This window comes from Eublepharis macularius, chromosome 5, assembly GCF_028583425.1.
Source record: "Eublepharis macularius isolate TG4126 chromosome 5, MPM_Emac_v1.0, whole genome shotgun sequence".
In the NCBI taxonomy this organism is placed as follows: Eukaryota; Metazoa; Chordata; class Lepidosauria; order Squamata; family Eublepharidae; genus Eublepharis; species Eublepharis macularius.
The window spans coordinates 67054994-67074393 of record NC_072794.1 but is presented as its reverse complement, the minus strand read 5'-3'; the positions used below and the strand labels follow the sequence as shown (position 1 = coordinate 67074393).

Here is a 19400-nt window from a genome sequence, read left to right as displayed (position 1 = left end):
TAATAAAATGTTATGATGACTGCAGTGTAGCAGCATGAATAAACCAGACACTGGTTTTAAGTACATGGAGATCTGATCTAGAGTCCTTCCCCTAATTAAAGGTTTGAAGAAATGATCCCAAGATGGCCTATCACTTTCTTTCTAATAGTTCCATATCCTTCAATATATGCAAGATTTGTCATTTTCAGATAAGAGCTGTAAAAGCACACGTTAAACATTTGGTAAGGTAGTCCTGGCCTGATTGAGATAAAGCCACCCACCTTCTCTAATATTGCTTGAGTGGGTCTGTTACGGCTCAGAAGAACTGTTTGAGAGAAATGCAGCCCTGAGCTTCATAGAAGAAGGGTGCAATTGTCAAAATATATCCTATCTAGGATTATGGCATAAGGAGGCACCAACATATGATTGGCTATCATGCTTTTGGAGACAGCTTAAACTACAGTGGCTTATAAAGCAAAGCTCATCCTGCCAATTTCATTAACACACTAAATGTCACATGGATGCCCCTTACACAAACACCACAGAATGATATAGCCCTTACAATGTAAAGAATTATGGGAGTGAAGGGATACGTCACTGGAATCTTTCCTAAAGAGCACCTACACTATTCCCAACCTCCCTTTTTACATTTTTCCCAGAGTTAATAGTCTTGCACTAGATGTGTATGCTGGGCTTGTTTTCATTTTATGTTTCCTTCTGATATGTTTCTAAGTCCACAAAAACAGATTTATATCTCTGATAGCCACATTTTCCTAAAGCTGATGCTTTACAGTAATATAAAAACATTATTTGCATATTAATGATTTTGCTTCCCCAAAGCCGTTGTTTTGCTTTCATAAAAGAGAAACGTGAAATACATCAGGTGTATTCTTTTATATTGTATATCTTTTGGTTTATTAAATTTCTCAAAGAATGAGATATGCTTACAGACGACATATTTTACTGCCCCAGTCATTTAGAAATGATACTGCATCATCTACCCAATATATTAAAAAATTCTTAAACTCCTCTAACAAAAAGTGATTTCATCTAAACAAACACTGAAAATTAACACTGTGGTTAAAAACTGAAATTAAAGCTATGAAATGCACCAGCCAATTCTTTGTTAGTCACTGCTGAGTTAAGTTAAACACTTACATGACGCTATTCTGAAAATTCAAGTTTTTGTTTAAGCAAATGGAAATCTATTATAGTTAAAATAATCAGCATTTCTGAAATCACAAATAATACATGTCAAAATGATATATTAACTAAAAATATGTCACAAATATTACAAAGCATGGATCACTGCTATTTTTTGGCTAGTAAAGCATACCAAAATTCCTTTCTTCTGGAAGTTGGGGCAGGACAGCGTTTGTATAATACAAGGAAACTCACACCACGATCATGAACAGATTACATGGAAGTTTTCTTGATTTCACCTATTCATGCTTCCATGAAATTGCTGTGAATCAGTGATGTCTTACAGCATGAATAGCTCTGACATGCAATCACAAGGGCTGCCCCAGTCATTTCAGAATAGGAAACAGTTCTGCATCAACATTGCTCTAGGTGTGCAATCCAATCCCAACTGAATGGAGTAGCATGCACATAAGAATTCCATCTGCATTTTGGAGCACACTTGGAGTTTTGGATTGGGTCGATCTAGGTGAACTAGGTAGACATGTTAGGATTAAAAGTATGGGAGACTAATCCTTGAACAAGATGAGCAAACAGCAGGAGAAAGATCACAAGGACACAATCCCTTAACAAGATCAAGCACCGTGCTAGTTGTATGAACTAAACAGTACTCTCCATTTTAATTTTGGTTCAAATGTCAAACCTTCTCAGAAAAAAGTCACAGCAAGCATTCTATATATAAACAGACTGTATCCACATAGTTTATTTCTCACAGTTCTCCTGACAATTGAACATTATTTAAGAACATACTGTATACACAGATAAGAAGAAACATACAAAATGTTTTAAATGATGCACAACAAAATCCAGCAGTATAAAAGAATGCATGTGAATCCTTGCTCACTGCTCAGGCTAAATTTAATCACTTGTTTAAATAGTAATAAAAATACAATCTCTCATGGATCTTGTGCATACTACAAAAGAGAAAAATTATTACCTTATATGATTTATTTTAGGCAGTTTTCTTTGATGAGTTGTATTACCAACTCTAAATACAGAGGCAGAAGGCTGTGTATTTTACTTTATAAGAGTTAATGTCGGGTTATTAGAGACTTTACACAGTTACTACCACTGGCACTTTTCACCATATTTTTGTACACATCACATGGTCATCTTATATAACATTACATTTAAAAATATATCTGCATGACAATTTTATAATATTCACACACCATGAGCTGGGTAAGGAAGCAATGCCACAGTTGCCTCCTGTAGTGCTTGACTGTTGCTAAATAAAAGTTTGTTGTGGTAAAAAAGAAAATAAAAAGAAAGTAAAGAAGTGTCAATGTGATTAAGCAGCTCCAATTTAATACAGGCCTGTTACCGACCATCCCACGGACAGCGATTGTTTTAATACGACCTAGAAGCAAACACTGTCGTCGGTTAAAACCTTGCCTAAAAAAGTCAGTTTCTGTGCTGAAAACTATTTCACAACAAAACTGCAAACTACTAAACTGTTTTTTTAATGTAAGTACTTCATCATTTCTGTATCTCCTAATAGCCAAGTTTTTACCACCTTTGGAATTGACTATTTTTAACGTGTGATTTCATTTCTGGCCACACTTTAAAAAAAAAAACCCTCCTCTCTTTAGATTCACCACCTAAAAACGACTAACGTGGTGAAAGAAAAACCTCCCTGGTTTAACCTCCCGCACACTAGGAATGTTCAGCCTCTGTTCAGTGATCTAGAATCATGACAGGTCAGAGAGCAATAGTTTGATGAGGGTGCCTGGGAAGCTCTCATGCTGTGAGTGACATTCCATAGGAAAGCAAGTGTCTTTCCCAGGTGGGCACTGAATCAGCCATAGCGCCACTGTTGGTTTTCAAAGAGGATACTAAGCTTTCAAGTTGCCATTTGCTTTCCATGTCATCTATTTGCAGGAAAGTAGTTGGGGTCAAGGTAATTATAACTGGCACCTTGGGACATGCAGTAGTCTCTATCTAAGAACATTTCTGATCTGTAAATAGGCTCCAATCGATGATTTTCCTTGTGAATGTCTGTTTCATGGAGACTGAAAGGGAAAAGAAAAAAATATTTGTCATAAACGGTTATTTTTTACCAGTACTATCTCAGAGAATATATTTATTAAAAAATACAAGAGTAAAAAAAGTAAGTCTTATTTGCTACATATTACTGTGCTTTACTACTTATATGTTTAAAAGCATATTTTCTCTGCAGATCATTGTTGCCCTGAGTCACATAAGAAGTTTATCAAATGTTTCCCTTTTAGATACAGAGTAGTTAGATGGCCTTTTGATATGCACTGGAGATACGCTGATATGATAAGAACTAATTCTGTGATTAATCCTTGCTAATTCCAAGCACGTTGCTCTAACAAGTCATCCATTCATACTGCTCACCAGTCAGAACAAGAATCACAGAAATCCAAAGACATTTCTGGAGGACAGTCTTGGCAGTGCCACCGAATTCCTTGGATGGGTTCAGTTCCACAGTTATCACACTGAAAAAACATCAGCAAAAATACAGTTATGAAAAGATTTTCAAAGGTTAGTTGGAAAGCTAAAAGGTATCGCAGGCCAACACGCTACAGATGATAACGCCACAACAGATATGAATGGATTTGCCTGAGGGAAATTATTCTAAGCCTCAACACCACGAGGACTCACAAACTAAATTTCTGGGGAAGCAAAGAGAAGAGGAAGAGATCAGAACAAGCATATTTTGCCTGTAAGCCTCCCTTGATTTCCTCAACATTTTTGTCCCACGTAGATTTTTCTGTATCTTCACTTTCTCATCAGCCTTTTCATTCTTATCGATTTGTTTATTAAAATATTTATATCCTGTCTTCACTCATGGCTCAAAGCAGCTGAATGAGTTTCATACTAGTTACTCTGTTAGTGTCATATGCAATTCCCTGTATTGTGGCTTTAATGGTTTATCTCCATCTCCCCTTCTCCTCCACTTAGTGACTAAGGGCTGGAGCAAGAGTTTAACCATCCCTGTGATGTAACAAAGAACAGGCTTGGGTAGAACAATGATCAATGCCAAAACACAGTCTTGGTTATCCTGACCTTTGAAAGGAGAGTGACAGGAAGAGTGCATCGCTGTTGATTCTCTAGGACCTCTCAATACCACAGTGGCTTACCACTGATCACTATATCCTTCTGGATAGGCTGGAAGGGTTAAGCTGAGGGGGCACTGTACATGGTGGTTCCACTCAGTGACACTGGGGAAATGCACGAATGTGCAGACAATGCCCAACTCTATTTCTCCTTAACAGATGAGCCAGGTGGGTCCTGACCAGGTGGATGGAGAAGGGTTAATAAACCGAAGCTCACTTCAAACAAGACTGAGGTCAATGCTGCTCAAAGATTATGGAGTCTGCCTTTCCTAGAACTTTCCTAGAGAAAGTTCATAGTTTGGGGGTGCCATTAGATCGTGGCCCATGGTCAAAGGCTCAGGTCTCCTCCATGGCACACAGCACCTTTTATCAGCTGTAGCTGATATGCCAGCTGTGGTAATTAATTGAAAAATGTCATCTGGCCTCCCCTTGACACTCGTCTGGCATCTACTTCACTTTCTTTTAAGTGCCAGGCCAAAATGCATCTTTTTACCTAGGCTTTTAATTATGGGCTTTATATTCCTGGCTTTTTAAAAGGTCTGTTTCAAGGATACTTTTATGTCATTTAGGTCTCTGGGCTTGCTTTTAACAACTTGTTTATATCGTTATCTTGTTATATATTGTTCATATTGTTAATCCTAAACCATCTGAAGTAGGTCTCAGATGAGACAGAATAGAAATCTCTTTAATAAATAAATAGTTCAACAAAGGTCTTTCAGCCATTTATGAATTGGATATTCATTCATTCAACTGTGGGAACTCTTTTTGGATTTAATGGGCTTTATATATGAGTACTTATCTGTATCATATTTATCCCACCATTCTTCTGGACAGTGTACTAGGCCTTCCCTCTTTCACTTTATGATCACAACCCTAGGAGGTAAGTTAGGGTGAAAGAATGACTGGCTTAAGGTCATGCAATGAGCTCCACTGCTGACTGGGGAACTGGATCCCCGTTTCTCATGTCCTAGTTGGACTCTCCAACTGTTAAATTAGTGATGCTGAAAATTTTAAAATGCAAGTCCCTCCTATCTAAAAAGCCTCGCTCCATTTACAGACAGGTTCAGATCCTTATAAATCTAAACCACATCCAAGGCCTACAGTACTGTCCAATAGTAAACTCTGTGGAGAGAATGAAAGCCACAAAATCAGATAAGGGGACCTCTAAGTTATACAGAAAAATATGCCCTCCCCTCATTATACTTACAAGAACCCCAAACAGAAAGAGAAGAGTACATCTGTGACTGATTCCCTTCTGCTGCCAGATGAGATAAAGGGGGAAAAAATCCCTGCCCTCCCACGCCCCCTGGAAAAGCAGAGAGCAGATTCCGTGCTTGGTAGGTAATCAAAACAAAAAGTCCCAAAGTATTTGGAAGCTCAGAATTCTCTGTTCTAGAACTGGGAATTTTTAAAAGAAAGTATGGCAGAAGAGGAGGAACTTCCAAATGAGATAAGTGGGAACTATAATGTCTCATATCAGGGCATGGGTAAACATGCAAGTGAACGTTTAAAAAATCCCATAATGTAGTTTAGACTGACAGCCCAAAAATCTCTCTGAACAAGTGAAGTTATTAAATCACTGAAAGAACCTTTACAGAAATCATCAGTAAGACAATGACCTAATAGCAAGTAACCCATAGGAAAAGATCCAGAGGAGTTAGCTGAGTTAGTCTGTAGTAAGCAAAATAGCAAAGAGTCCAGTAGCACCTTTAAGACTAACCAACTTTACTGTAGCATAAGCTTTCAAGAACCATAGTTCTCTTTGTCAGATGCATTGAAAGCTTATGCTACAGTAAAGTTGGTTAGTCTTAAAGGTGCTACTGGACTCTTTACCATAGGAAAAGGTGAGCAGAAATATATAAGCCATATATGGAAGAATTAAAAGAATCAATCATCTACCAAAATCAGACAACAAAGGCAATGAAACGGAGAGTGGGACAGAAAGGGAGACATGACTTTCCCTGAGATGCCTTGCAGTTCTGGTCTCTTTTATAAATAGTTTCTAAAACTGAGGCTAGAGCTCCAAAATCTCATGAATCACATTCAGAAGAATCTGTGCTATAAAAATTCTAGGAATTATAAACAAAACAGAGGACAAAAACTATTATAGTAGTCTTCACATTTATTTTCTAATGTTTGGTGGGCCGAAGACTTGCATTTCCATATCTGTACTTGACAAGAAACTGGCCTCTTTGGCCCATTTCTTGGCTTTTCAAACCTTTGGTTCAGGCTTTTGAGCCAGTTTAGGTTATAGAAGGCCCATCTCTGGAAAATAGTTACTTTGACTTTGTAGTTCCCAGAGAGATAAGGTGTGAGATGGAATTAGGCACACAGCTGCAGATGAAATCATGGGATCAGAAAGCTTCACCACCAGAGATCAGGAGGGAGTTCTGCACTCTCATTCTATCTCATTAGCACAAACCCGAGTAAAGGAGAGTTGCTCCGATAGTGAATATGCTACAGCTGCAGAGGAATGTGGTCACATGTCCTAGTAACACTCCTTGATTGGTCTAGCAAGATCAGACTATGATGCAGACAGCTAGGAATAAAGTAAGGATCATTCTAGTTTGGGTCTCGCTTCTGTTCGGGTTGCTTACACACCATTCTGTGCTCTGGACTTAACTACCAGGACAGGTTTTAGTCCAGGACTCTCGTCTCTTGATTTTGGACTTTGAAGTGCTACTTGGACTTTTGAGCATCTAGTCTGACCTTTGTTTGTGTTAGGAGACTAAAGCTTATATAGTAGTTTAGAGCAGATATTTAGTTTCACTATTTTCTTTCCTGTCTTTCAGTTCTGTATTTGAAATCTTCTGCACTCTTCTGTGGGTATTGAGGCTTCACTAAATCCAGTATCTTGGCCTATTTGGCTACAGCTACCAAGTAATTTTTGTGGAACTCGAACTGCAGGCATCCTACCTTGCAGGGCTGACCTCTTGATTAACACCCAGTAGGGGTGGACTTTGTTTTTCTGTCTTCCAGTGGAGGGTTAACTGAGAGGGATTGGTGGTGGCTCTCATTACCCTGGGAGGTGAGGTTTTCACTCCCCAGTCCTGAGTTTTTGCTCTTGACGTCCCCTTCTAGGCTTATTGTGAGATAAAGGGCCGTGACAGTACTTACCTTGAAGCCTACGTGCTGCACAAAGCCACTTTCTGCATGCATTTGCTGCAGCTTCTCTTTCTTCAGCTTTTTTAGTTTAAGTAGCTCTTTGTATTCTGGTAATTCTCGATATGCTACAGGGATACTTTCTTCATCCTGTTGTTTTTTTTTAAAGAGAGTAAAATGAGCTTAAAATAAAAACCAATTCTAACCCTCACGGTAAGTGGAATCCACAAACTAACATTTGATACTTTACAGTAAGTCGTCTCAACCCTGCATTAAAAAAACCCCATCACATTTTTATTCTGCTCTTTAAGCATCTGACTCTTGCTATAGTACCACTGGGTATAACAATATTTGGTCATTGGTGCTTGAAATGGAACAGTAAGACGTGTTATAACATATTGTAGTTACAATATATATTCCATTGTTTCTTCCAGAAGAAAAACAAGACCAAAAAAAGGAAAAAGTTATTTACTTATGAACCGTGGCCTAAACACTAACTGCTCCAGGCAAGGGTGAATATAGCTTCAACAACCTACAAAAGGATGGAAGAGGCACATAGGTCCTACTGGATTCCAGAATGCTCTGGGGGAGTTTAGGATTCCAAACATCTCTACTGAGGCTGCTGTGGAAGCTTGAAACATGAAACTCCTTGAAGATATTGACAAGATTGTTCCTTGTTGAACCCTCCCACTCTTAAGAGTAGAAGCCAGCCTTGTAGTTTACCATGGAGCTATGGCGACCTAAAGCAGGCAAGAAGATGTCTAGAAAGATATTGGCAGAAAATGTGTACTGAATAAGACAGAACATGATTGAGAATCCACTAGAAGATCTATGAAGCAGTGGAGATGGTGGAAACCATCCCAATTGTTCAAGCCTCTAAACTATCAGTGGACTCCTAAATCTGAGCCTTTACTGTCTCACCCCTATGTACCAGTCACTAACTCAGGCCCACCTTATTTCAGCCACTGAAAAAGGTGGTTATCCATCCACTGTTTAAAAAGCCATCCTACAGAAAAATGACGTAGCCAATTAATCTCTAACCTGCCCTTTCTGGGTAAAGTGACTGAGCAGTAGTGGATCAGCACCAGGTCTTGGATAACTCATGTGCTCTGGACCTTTTCACAATGGTTTTAGGTTGGGCTATGGGATAGAGATTGCCTTGATAGTTTTAGCTGATGACCTCCGTCTGAAGGTATACAAAAGCCATGCTTCTTTGTTGCTCCCCTCCTACTGGATTTAACTGCAGTCTTTAATACAGTAGATCATGTCATCCTGTTAAGGAATTTGGAGGCAGATGCAGGTAGCAGAGGATGTGCCTGTGCAAATCAATAAACTTAACCCAGACAAGAGGAAAGTTATGCTGGTTGGAAAGCTTAGGTCTTGAATGACATTGTGCTTCCTACTTTTGATGAGGTTCAGCTAACACTTGTTGACTTAGTTAGGACCCTTGAGATTATACTAGACCCAGCGAGTTAATGCAGTTACAAAAAGACTTATTTCCGATTTAGTTTAGCCTTGAAGATGCCCCCTTACCTTGACTCAGCCACTCTGGCCACCTGGTTCCATGCCATGGTACCATAAGGATTAGCCTACTATATATTTCCCCCCTTGAAATCAACTAGAGACTCCAGTTATGGCAGAATGCCACAGCTCAATTCTTACTGGGAGCTAGAAGAAGCATGCATATTATACCCATTTTGTAGTCACGCCACTGGCTGCCCATCAGTTACCAAGCTCAATTCAAGATACTGGCTATCACATACAGAGCTCTTCATGGCCTTAAACATTAATATCTGCAATACTATTTGTCAATGTTCCATGACAACTTCCCTCATTTGAGCAGGACTTTCTGCATCTGACATCCTACAAATGGGCAAGATCAACAACTGCCTATACCTGGTGCCTTCTCTGTAGTGGCCCCTACCTTGTGTAGTGGCTTGCCTGAGGCAGTCAGGAAGACTCCTACGCTCCTATCATTTCACAATAAAACAAAATAGTTCAAGAGGGCATTTTTAATGAAGGAAATAGGAGGACTATATCATTAAGGGTGTGCAATTCTGTTTTGGTATCTGGTAAAAATTTGGTATTACCAAACTTTAAATCTGTATTCTGAATAAATTTGGTAATCCCGAATTTAAATTTACTGCATTTATTCAGTGAAATTCGGGAAATGCAACAGTGCTGGTCCTTACAGTTCCTTTTCTAAGGAACAGCTTCCTGCTTTTTTACTAGATGAGAGGGGGAAGAAGGGAGGGAGAGTGAGTCAGAGGCAAAACGGGGAAGGGGAAGTGTGAGTGGCCAGTCCTTGCAGCAGCCCTCTTCCTCTGGTTAATGGGATTCTCAAGAAGCAGAGTGTCTTTTTAAAGCTGCTGCAAGGAGTTAAATTAGGAGGCTTGCCTCAGTCAGCCTCCATTTTGCTCTGACCTGGAGACTGACAGACATTGCCTGCTTGTTGCTGGCGCCCTCTCTCCTGGCCTGCTTTGAATTGAGACTGGATCCTGCTGCCCAGTAAGTGGAGTGGATTCCTGGTTGCTGCCTAGTTTGAGAGTTGTAGACTCACTGGGGTTTTCTTTCTCTCTTGGGGGGAGGGGAGCTAGTTTGGCATCTGGGAGGGAAGGGAAAAGTTTTTTATTTTGTATTTCAAAAACTGCTTTTTGATGTGTGTCTGGGGGCTTTGGTTAAGCTTTTGGTAGGGGGTGCTTTGATTCCTGGCTTTTGAAGTTAGTTATATTTACTGTTCATTTTGCTGCTTGCTCTTCTGGGGCAGTTGTTTTATCCTGTCGTGGGTAATTTGTTTGGAGTTTTATAGTTCCTGTTAATTTTATCGACTTCACTCGTTCTTCTGGGTGGACTGTGTTTCCCTGTGGTTGGGCTTTCTTTTACAGAAGTCTGCTTTGTGTTTTTTGCTGGGTTGTTTTCTGTTGGCGTAGAAGTTTGGTTTGGTCAGGTGTTTAATTGTCCTTACCTCTGGGATAGCCCCTCCTCTCTGAACACAGGGTTAGTCAGCTGATTTTGATCCCAGAGGTGAGGGGCTTGTCCCAAGGATTGCCAGTCTGTTCCCAAACCTTGACTCCCCATAATGATATGAAGAGAGAGAACAACTCCCCTCATCCTGAGATCAACAGGAGGAAAGTTACCATTACTAACTCTCCAGTCAATCCTAGAAGTCGCTCCCCAGAAACTCAGATGGGTAGGACTGCCCCACTCCTGGACCACTGAAAAAGGAAGCTTCATGGTAAGTGAAAACAAATCTTCCATGCTGGTCCTAGAAGAGGGGCAGTCCTTACTTCTGGAACATAAAAAATTAGCGAGCCCCAATGGCATCAGGGCCGGCACCAGCGTTTCTGGCGCCTGAGGCAAGATACTTGTCCTGTGCCCTGGCCCTGCACGGTGACGTCATCATGCAGGAGTGCCCCACTTGCCTGAGGCGGGAGGCAGGGGCGAAGGGGTGGAGAGGCAAGCGGGGACGCGGTCTACTTCCTCGCTCGCCTCCCTGCTTGCTGCTAGGAGCTGAGCTGAGGCGGGCAGCAGTGGCGAAAGGGTGGAGAGGTGAGCGGGGCAGCCCGCTTCCCCACTTGCCTCCCTGCTCGCTGCCGCGCCACCAGGGCACTTGGCTCACCAGAAGCCGAGCCGAGGTGGGCAGCAGCAGCGAAGGGGCGGAGAGGCGAGTGGGGACAGCTACAGCATTATGGAAAGCCCACTCTGATGTGGTATGCAGGGCCCCTTTATTGTTTGTTCTCTGTAAAAAGTGTAAGGGCATTCTTTCCAAACTGACATTTCAACATATATGTAGCATATAATGAAGGTATTATGTTGATGGAGAGTTGTGAAATTGTTTGTTGTGAAACTGGAGTTTCTGCATCTCCGTTTTTTGTAAGCAGCCGGGTTCATGGGAAGCACATAAATATTTTTAAGTAAATAAATAAATATGAAAGGTTGAAACAAGCAAAAAGGTAGGTAAGGACAAAAGTAACCGTGACATTAAAAACGTTCCCACAATTTAAAGAATTAAAAAAAAAATCTACATAGGTGTTCTTTGACCATGTTTGAATTTTATATACCATCATCCATATTCTCAAAAACCTACTGGAAAGACAATGCTACAAAACATACCGATGCATCTTCCTCTGGTGTATTGCCCATATGGCTGTGAAAACTAGACCTGTCATCATCTTCATCCATATATACAGGGGGTTCATGGGATGTCATGAAAGTTGAGGGCTTGAACAGATGTTTGTTGAGAGGATGTTGCCGTCTACTTGATGACTGTCAAACAATAACATCAGCGATAATTTTTAAAACCAAACTACAGTCTATTTCCCCCCTTAGTTAGGGTTTACTTTTTTATAATAATAAAAGGGAATTTCTAATTTTCAACTTGAAAACATTCTCATTCTGTGCAACAAATACTGCAGTGTAGATGTATTTTGAAAGCAGGATGCTTCAAATTATGTAGAAAATAGTTAATTCGAAATTAATTCCAATGGTTTAATTCCAGTTCTTGGTTTGCAAAGAAGTAACAAGTGGCAGCTTGCACTGGCACCTGTATTTGGATACCATGGGAAATATGAATTTGACTGACAGCTTCTCAAACAAGAAAACTTTCAATTCTAATCTGCCTGACAGGGGAGGAAAAGAGCAGATGAGCATCTTTTTTATATGGTATTATTTCTTTAAAATGTGTTGGATCCCAAAATAAACCTCCCCTCTAGCTGTATCCTCTGTGAAGCAGCTCTTGACCTTCCACATTTGTAAGCAGAGCAAGTAAGTGGCACCAGCTCACTCAATGAATATTATGGCTGACCAGGAATCTGAACTCAGATCTCTCAAATCCTAGTCCAACCCTTCAAACCTTATTACACTGGATATTCTACACTTCAGTAATGAACTATGTGAAATTTTACACATATTATGGGCAGAGGTAGGCTGAAAGGATGAAAAGGCATACCTACAAACATGAAATACTTATAGAAATCAAGGTGTATTCTTTTAGCCAATACTCCATCACTTTCTAGTCAAGAATAAATATCGCATTAAAAAGAACACAAAGAGAAACTTGCTTGCTTATAGACAGATGTTTCAGGACAATTGTGGTAGACAAGTGGTTGTCCTGTTCTTCTTTGAGTGATGTACCAATCTTGTCACCAAGCTCTGAATGGGCAGAGCCTTAGTAACAACCAATTGGAAAGGAAAGAATATTAGAATGCTAAGGGGGAGAAAACTCCCACATTTTACTACACACTGAAAGAGGGTAATATACCTCCCAAAACAGTGCCTTGACAAAAATGTAAGTAAAAAACGAGTCCTAGTACGACGCTGAAGGACACGCATGTTTTTCCAAACCATATTTTAAATAGTGAAGCTTTATGTACTTACCTTTTTGGAGTACAAATACAAGTTTGGAGTTCTGCCTGGAACTGGAATACCAGCTTTAGTTAGTTTTATAAAATACTTTTGTACTCTGCTGGCCACCTGAAATAAGAAAAACAAGCAAATATATATGCTTATATTTGAACAGGGACGAAAACATCCAACTAACAAATCTAAGATGTGTATTAAAAAGTTAAAAAAATGAGTGATGGATGACACTTAAGAATATTACAAAAAACTTCATCTAATATATACTGGCCATGATGGAAACTCGTTCTCACTCATAAGCTTTGTTCCCTTGCTGGTGTCTTACATATCTATCTACCTACCTACCTCACATATACAAAAAAGAAGGGACATGCAAGGATAAACATTTCTTTTTCCTCTCCTCCACTCTGGTTTCCCTTTCCTGAAAACTTCCTTCTTTGCTTCCCACCCATCAGCAAATCAACCTTCACCTGCCCCTGTCTTTAGCTCTCCCTCCTTCCTGCCCCTTGACAGCACCTGTCTGGGAAAAGTCTGGCAGAGTTGTGTGGAGCCAGCTGAGTTGGGCTCAGTTGCAGGATAGGAAACTTGCAAGTGCTTTAAGGGAGCATCTCACTTTCCCCTCTATCCTTTCCACACACTTTCCTTCCTCCTGGAAGCCCCGTATCCTCAACTTTCCTTGTTTCCTTCTCTCCTTCCCACTACCAAGCTACCTTTTATCTGCCCCCGTCTTCAGTTATTTTTATTTAAATTTATACTCTGCTTTTTCCTCAGTGGGGATGGAAAGCTGCTTACATTATTCACCTCTCCTATATTTTATCCTGACAACAACCCTGAGAGGTAGTTTAGGTTAAGAGAGTGTGATTAGTTCAAAGTCATCCTGTGAGAGTTTATGGCAGAATAGGAAGTCAAACCCAAGTATCAATCTAAAACTCTAAACACTATTACCACCATGGCTATCATGTGGTAGCTGCAATTCAGCAGCAAGCAGCAAACCTGGGTGAGTCATGCAAGCCATATGGTAGCAATTTGCTGGTGACTGCTGGTAAGCCTGGCTCAATGAATCCTACATCAAAGGTCAAAACAGCCTTTCGCCCTCTCCCTCGCCTTTTACTGACAGAAACCAAAACTTGGATAGCAATGCTGTTGTTGATGCCTAGCCACTAAGGGCATTTTTCTTATCAAATAAAGAAATAATCATTTCCCCTTTTTAATATTTACAAGTAAAAGCAAAATTTCGGAGCCACAAAATGATTTCACTGCTAAAGATCACACCAAACCAACTCAAATCAACTTCACCTATCTCCTTGAAAAAGCCAACATTCAAAACTCTCTGAGAAGCAACACATTTTCCTTTTACCTGCTTTGCAGTTCTGTTTCCCAGTTCATCTGCAATCTTCTGCCACCGCCGAGACTCTATTTCTTCTGGTGGATACTTCAGGAGCAATTGTTCAAGTTTTTTCTAAAAAAATCACGAAGTCATAAAATCAAACTCTCACTCAATTCTCTAGGTTAATCATTAAAGAGGAAAAAAGATCACACCGATGCCAAAAGCAAACCTCTGTTACAAGATTGTACTACTACTACTTAATTGTACTGAATATATTTACTGTCATTCTAGTTTCCCATTACCTGTTCTTCTATAGTCCACAGCTGGTTAAATGTTTCAGGTTTGGTCTCGTCGCAAAGTCGCCCTCTTATCATCTGCTTAAATATAAGATTTAACATAGAATAAGAGTTTAGGAAAGCAAGCTGGTGTATATTTGACCACCAAAATCATAACACAGATCTCCTTAAATATTAACTAAAATCTATTATATTGAACATTTTCAGTTATTTAAAAACTGAAGCTCTGTTTACATTAGCCAAACTTCTATTTTATAATATTCTATCATGCATTTTTGTTGTGGATAATACTTACCTGTGGACGGTTGTTTGTTGAAGCTTCTGGACAATCACTAAAAGGCAATACAGAGTATGATGTGGCCTCTCCATCCTTTCTGTGATCCAAAGGGCTTTTTGGTCTTGTAGGTAAACCCACTAAATATAAAAGAAGTTATTACTCATTAACAACACTGTTTTCCTATACTACTAGTTCATCTTTTCTTTAATAATATAATAAGCAGCAACATTTATACAGAATTTACTGTGTTCAAAGTTTATTCATGTTTATTATAACAAGTGGGGAACCTGCAAGGACTCGCAAGGGGCATCTTATTTTCCCCTCCCCTACTCTGTTATCTTTCCCCTTCCTTGCCCTCCATAGGCTCTCACCTTCCATATTATCATCACAACAACCCTGAGACGTAGGTAAGGATGAGCGAACAAATTAAAACTGAACTCAGACAAGTTGGAAGTGATGCTTGTTAGGAAGGCAGTTTTCTTTTTTTGAGTAAAGGTTCTATTTAAAAAGAAAGGATATGAATAACAAGAGAAAGTGTATAAAAACTTATACAGGCACTAAATTTGAATTAGATTTAAACTAACAGAAAAATATATTCAAAGTGTATAACAGCACAACTAAATTATATAGTTCTCTTCCCCTCTACTTAGTTGCTTATAGCCAGACTTTACTGTCAATGATTATTAATCAGTCACTAGGGGTGTGCACCCTGAAAATAATTGGGATTCCTGCTTCGATGGGGAATCCCCGCCACCTGCCAGCTGAAGTTTAAAGGGACCTGCTGCTTGCAAGAGGTAGGGAAAGGGCCCTTTAAACTTGGGCCCCGAAGCTTCCCAGAGCAACCTGAATGCTTCGAGTAAGCTTTGATTCGGGATTTCCAAATTGGGGCCAGCATGCTGGCCCTGATTTGGGAATCCCGAATCTTTACAGATCGGGTCCGATTCGGGTATTTTACTCAAATCAGAAACCCGAAGCACATACCCCTCTCAGTCACCTCTTCTGTATTTTTTCTCTATAATATAGTTATGTTAATTTATCTTAGTTTTAACCTAAATAATCAAATAAATCTTTCTATTTTCTCCAGAATTCCAATATTGGTCTAATGTGCACATAGGAAGTTAATTTAGCCATTGATGCATATTCCTATATCTTGTCTGTCCACTCAGGCATGTCTCGGCACAAAATTATTTTCCATTTTGCTGCATACAGTACTCTTGCTGCTGTCACCATATACCGGAAAAGATCTCCATGTTCTTTTGTAACATTATTGGGTAAAATATTTAACAGCGTGTTTTTCGGGTTCAGCTCAAACATGAGTTTAAGAATTTCTGCATCTCTTCATGTATCTTTATCCAATATCTTCGTGCTTCCTTGCATGTCCACCACATGTGATAAAATGTTGCATTCGTACATTGACATTTCCAACAATTTACAGTATAGTCCTTACTAATTCTCACAATATCTTGGGGTGTAGTATACCATCTAAAGAATATTTTGTACCAGTTTTCTCTTAACAATTAGCAATCTGTAATATCTTCAAAAAGGATGTGGACAAAATTGAGAGAGTGAAGAAGAGAGCGATGAGAATGATCAGGGGTCTGGAGACTGAGCCCTATGAGGAAAGGCTGAGGGCCTTGGGAATGTTTAGTTTGGAGAAGATTAAGCAATGGGCTTAAATTACATGCAGAAAGGTACTGGCTGGATATTAGGAAAAACTTTTTCACGGTGACAGTAGTTCAAAAGTGGAATCAGCTGCCTAGGGAGGTGGTGAGCTCCCCTTCACTGGCAGTTTTCAAGAAGAGGCTAGATGAATATTGGTCAGGGATGCTTTAGGCTCATCCTGCATAGGGCAGGGGGTGGGACTAGAAGGTCTGTATGGCCCCTTCCAACTCTGTGATTCTGTGATCTTTGGTCCATAGATCTTCCCACTGATTCATGGAGATGGTTTCTCCGAAGTTCTTCATCCATTTTAACAAACAGTTTTTAACTTGTTCCATTTCTGTGTGGTGTTGCAGTAGAATTTTATAATTTTTTCCTAGCAAATGCTTCAAGTCACCGCTTATTAGTAATTTGAATACTGTTTTTTCTCTAATCTGCCTCCTTATTTGAGAGTTTGTTCTTTGATCTTAGATACTATTGGATAGGAAGGCAGAGTTCTTGAAAAATACTGTACTCCCCACTTTCCATGGAGTTTTTCTGACCCTTGCAGACTCAGTTAAAAACCTAGGGTTATACTGGATCAAGTGCTACTGCTAGAAAAGCAAATTAAGGCAGCTGCAAAAAAACACTTTCTACTACCTCAGTCTAGCCTGGAAGATGGCCCCTACCACGACACAGTCAATCTGGCCATTTGGATCCATGCCATGGTAACATCGAGACTTGGCTACAGTAACACACTGTAAATAGGTCTCCCCTCTAAATTAACTTGGAAACTCCAGTAGGTGCAAAATGCTACAGCTCCTTTATTATCGGGAGCTAGGAGGAGCATGAATATTAGTTCCATTCTGCAGCCAGTCCACTGGCTGCCTAGCACCTACTGAGCTCAGTTCAAGGTACTGGCTATCACATACAAAGCTCTTCATGGCTTTGGTCCAACATATCTACAAGACTGCCTTTCTCCCTATGTTCCACCATAATAGCTTTGCTCATCTCAACAGAAATTCTGCAAGTGCCACCTTGCACATGGGCAAAATCAATAGCTGCCATACACATGCATTCTCTTGGTGGCCTCACCTATGGAACAGCCTGCTAAGATGTCAGGAAAGCTTCCTTCCACTCTCCTGGCTTTCTACAAACTATGCAACACTGAATTATTCAAGAGGGCTTTTTACTCATTAGGACTATACTGTAAGGAAGTGCTCGCAAAAGAAATGCATAAGAAAAGGCATAGGGACTACAGACTTTACTACTGTTTACTGTCTGTTGCTGTAAGTATGATCCTTCTGGATAGTTTAGTTTTAAAGCTTTGCAAATTTGCATGTATATACCCAATTACATGGTTTATTGAAATGTTTCTGAAATAGCTATAGTGACTCACACTGTGTAATCCTCCTTCAGTCTTAGTGAGAAAGGCAGACCATACATAATGTAAATGAATGAATGAATGAATGGTTTACTTACCTTTATCAAAAATAAGTTTTGCTCGTCTACTATTACGTTTTCGATTTCTGAATTCTCTTTCAAAATTTCCAAGGCTTGTTGTATATTGGTCCCAAGATATCTCTGGCAGCTGAACAATTCTCTGTGGATATGGAAGCCCTATATCAACCTGAAAGAATGTGAACACGGGGGAAAATGTAAACAAAAAGCACCATCTCAAATCATACAACATAGACCTATTTTAAGGTAATACTTATTATTTACAGGGAATTTATCCAGCAATAATACACAGCAGAGTGAAGGAAAGTGACATGGTATAGCCCAAACTTATCAGATATTGGAAGCTAAGCAGGGACAGTCCTTGGATGGGGGACCAACCAAGGAAGACTTTTCAGAGAAAGGCAATGACAAACTACTTTGGATTCTAGCTTGTCTTGAAAGCCCCTTGCTGTGGCTTGGCCCAGGACAGAAATGAGTTGCAACTTGATGACACATACATACATAATACACAATAGAGCATATAAAATATGTTGAGGAACAGATGACAGCAGCTTACTGGAGACTGGTTATGGCCAGATTTTGTAATTTGCTCTTATGTTGCTGCCTTGTGTTAACTATATAGAAAGCACATTTTCCATTAAATTCAATTATGTGAGTAAACACAGCAAACTGAAGATTCAGGAGGCCAGCAAATAGCAGGGATGGAACATGTCACAGCTAAGCAAAAACTTCAGCTAAAGAAATTAAATACATGTGGCTATTTTTCTAACATATTGCCTTGTAATAGTTATTCATTTATTTAAGTTGTTTACCATATCCCCAAATTTGTTTGATATCACAGTTAAGTTCCACAACCACATGGATGGACTGCCTTGAAATTGACTCACTTCCCATACATTTTTTCAGTATAAATTGGGCCCTCTACATGAGAAGTTCCTATTCAAACTGCTTCTCTACTGCAGTATTTTAGTGCCATGGCCTAGCAGCCTATACAAACTGGAGCTAAGTTTTTAGGGGATCTGCTTTGTCTGCAAGAACCTGGCAACTGAAGGAGGAACAGTCACTCCTGGAAAATGGATTCCTCCTCTTCAGCCATCCATCAATGACTTCTGAGAACAGCATGAGCTCACACCAATCACTTAAACTACTGGGCAAATCATCAGTAGATCTGGGCATCTTGGTTATCTGGAAGCAGAAGCAGCTTCTACAACTGCTCCTAGCATGGAAGATTCAGGATGGTGTCTGGAAAATCAGCTCCAAATGGTAAGTGGCGGGGGAAGTTAAGGGAAGAAAGGCACTGTGTATTTGAGATGCTGGAGGACAAGACATCAGATTCAAGAAGCCCTAGAGGTCTGGATCTTATCGATCTTATAGACTTTAGACAGATACTACCCCTCTAACCTAGTTCTACTCTCTATGAATATTTTTCTGCAAGAGATGGATTATTAGCCCCTCAGGCCTGCTTAAGAATTCCCATTGCAATACCTTCTTTTGGAGTCTTTCCACAAATCCAATGGGATCTTTCAGCGCTTCTCTCTGATGTCTCCCTAAACTCTCAAGATCTTGAACTGCTTGAGTACGCTGAGCCTCGAGTACTGCAATCGTCTGCAACAGTCTCTGATAACTACAGAGACAAAGGGAAACAACTCACTACAGATTTCTATTCACAATAACTACAA

General features: G+C 39.9%; 1 protein-coding gene across 6 annotated transcripts in view; it reads right to left on the bottom strand.

Annotated features, from left to right (window-relative positions):
- Nucleotides 1-1856: 1856 nt before the first annotated feature.
- The window catches only part of ZZZ3 (zinc finger ZZ-type containing 3), a 76821-nt gene continuing 59277 nt past the window's right edge, over nucleotides 1857-19400 (bottom strand). For 5 of the 6 annotated variants that reach the window (XM_054981996.1, XM_054981997.1, XM_054981998.1 and 2 more), the window contains 10 exons: nucleotides 19207-19345; nucleotides 17743-17890; nucleotides 14641-14759; nucleotides 14352-14426; nucleotides 14080-14181; nucleotides 12741-12836; nucleotides 11478-11630; nucleotides 7380-7514; nucleotides 3541-3641; nucleotides 1857-3191 (listed from right to left, as the gene is read on the bottom strand). In XM_054981996.1, coding sequence (XP_054837971.1) covers nucleotides 3047-3191; nucleotides 3541-3641; nucleotides 7380-7514; nucleotides 11478-11630; nucleotides 12741-12836; nucleotides 14080-14181; nucleotides 14352-14426; nucleotides 14641-14759; nucleotides 17743-17890; nucleotides 19207-19345 — 1213 coding nt within the window. In that variant the 3' untranslated portion in view covers nucleotides 1857-3046. The remainder of the gene's footprint in view (nucleotides 3192-3540; nucleotides 3642-7379; nucleotides 7515-11477; nucleotides 11631-12740; nucleotides 12837-14079; nucleotides 14182-14351; nucleotides 14427-14640; nucleotides 14760-17742; nucleotides 17891-19206; nucleotides 19346-19400) is intronic. The other variant, XM_054982001.1, reaches the window with a different exon arrangement.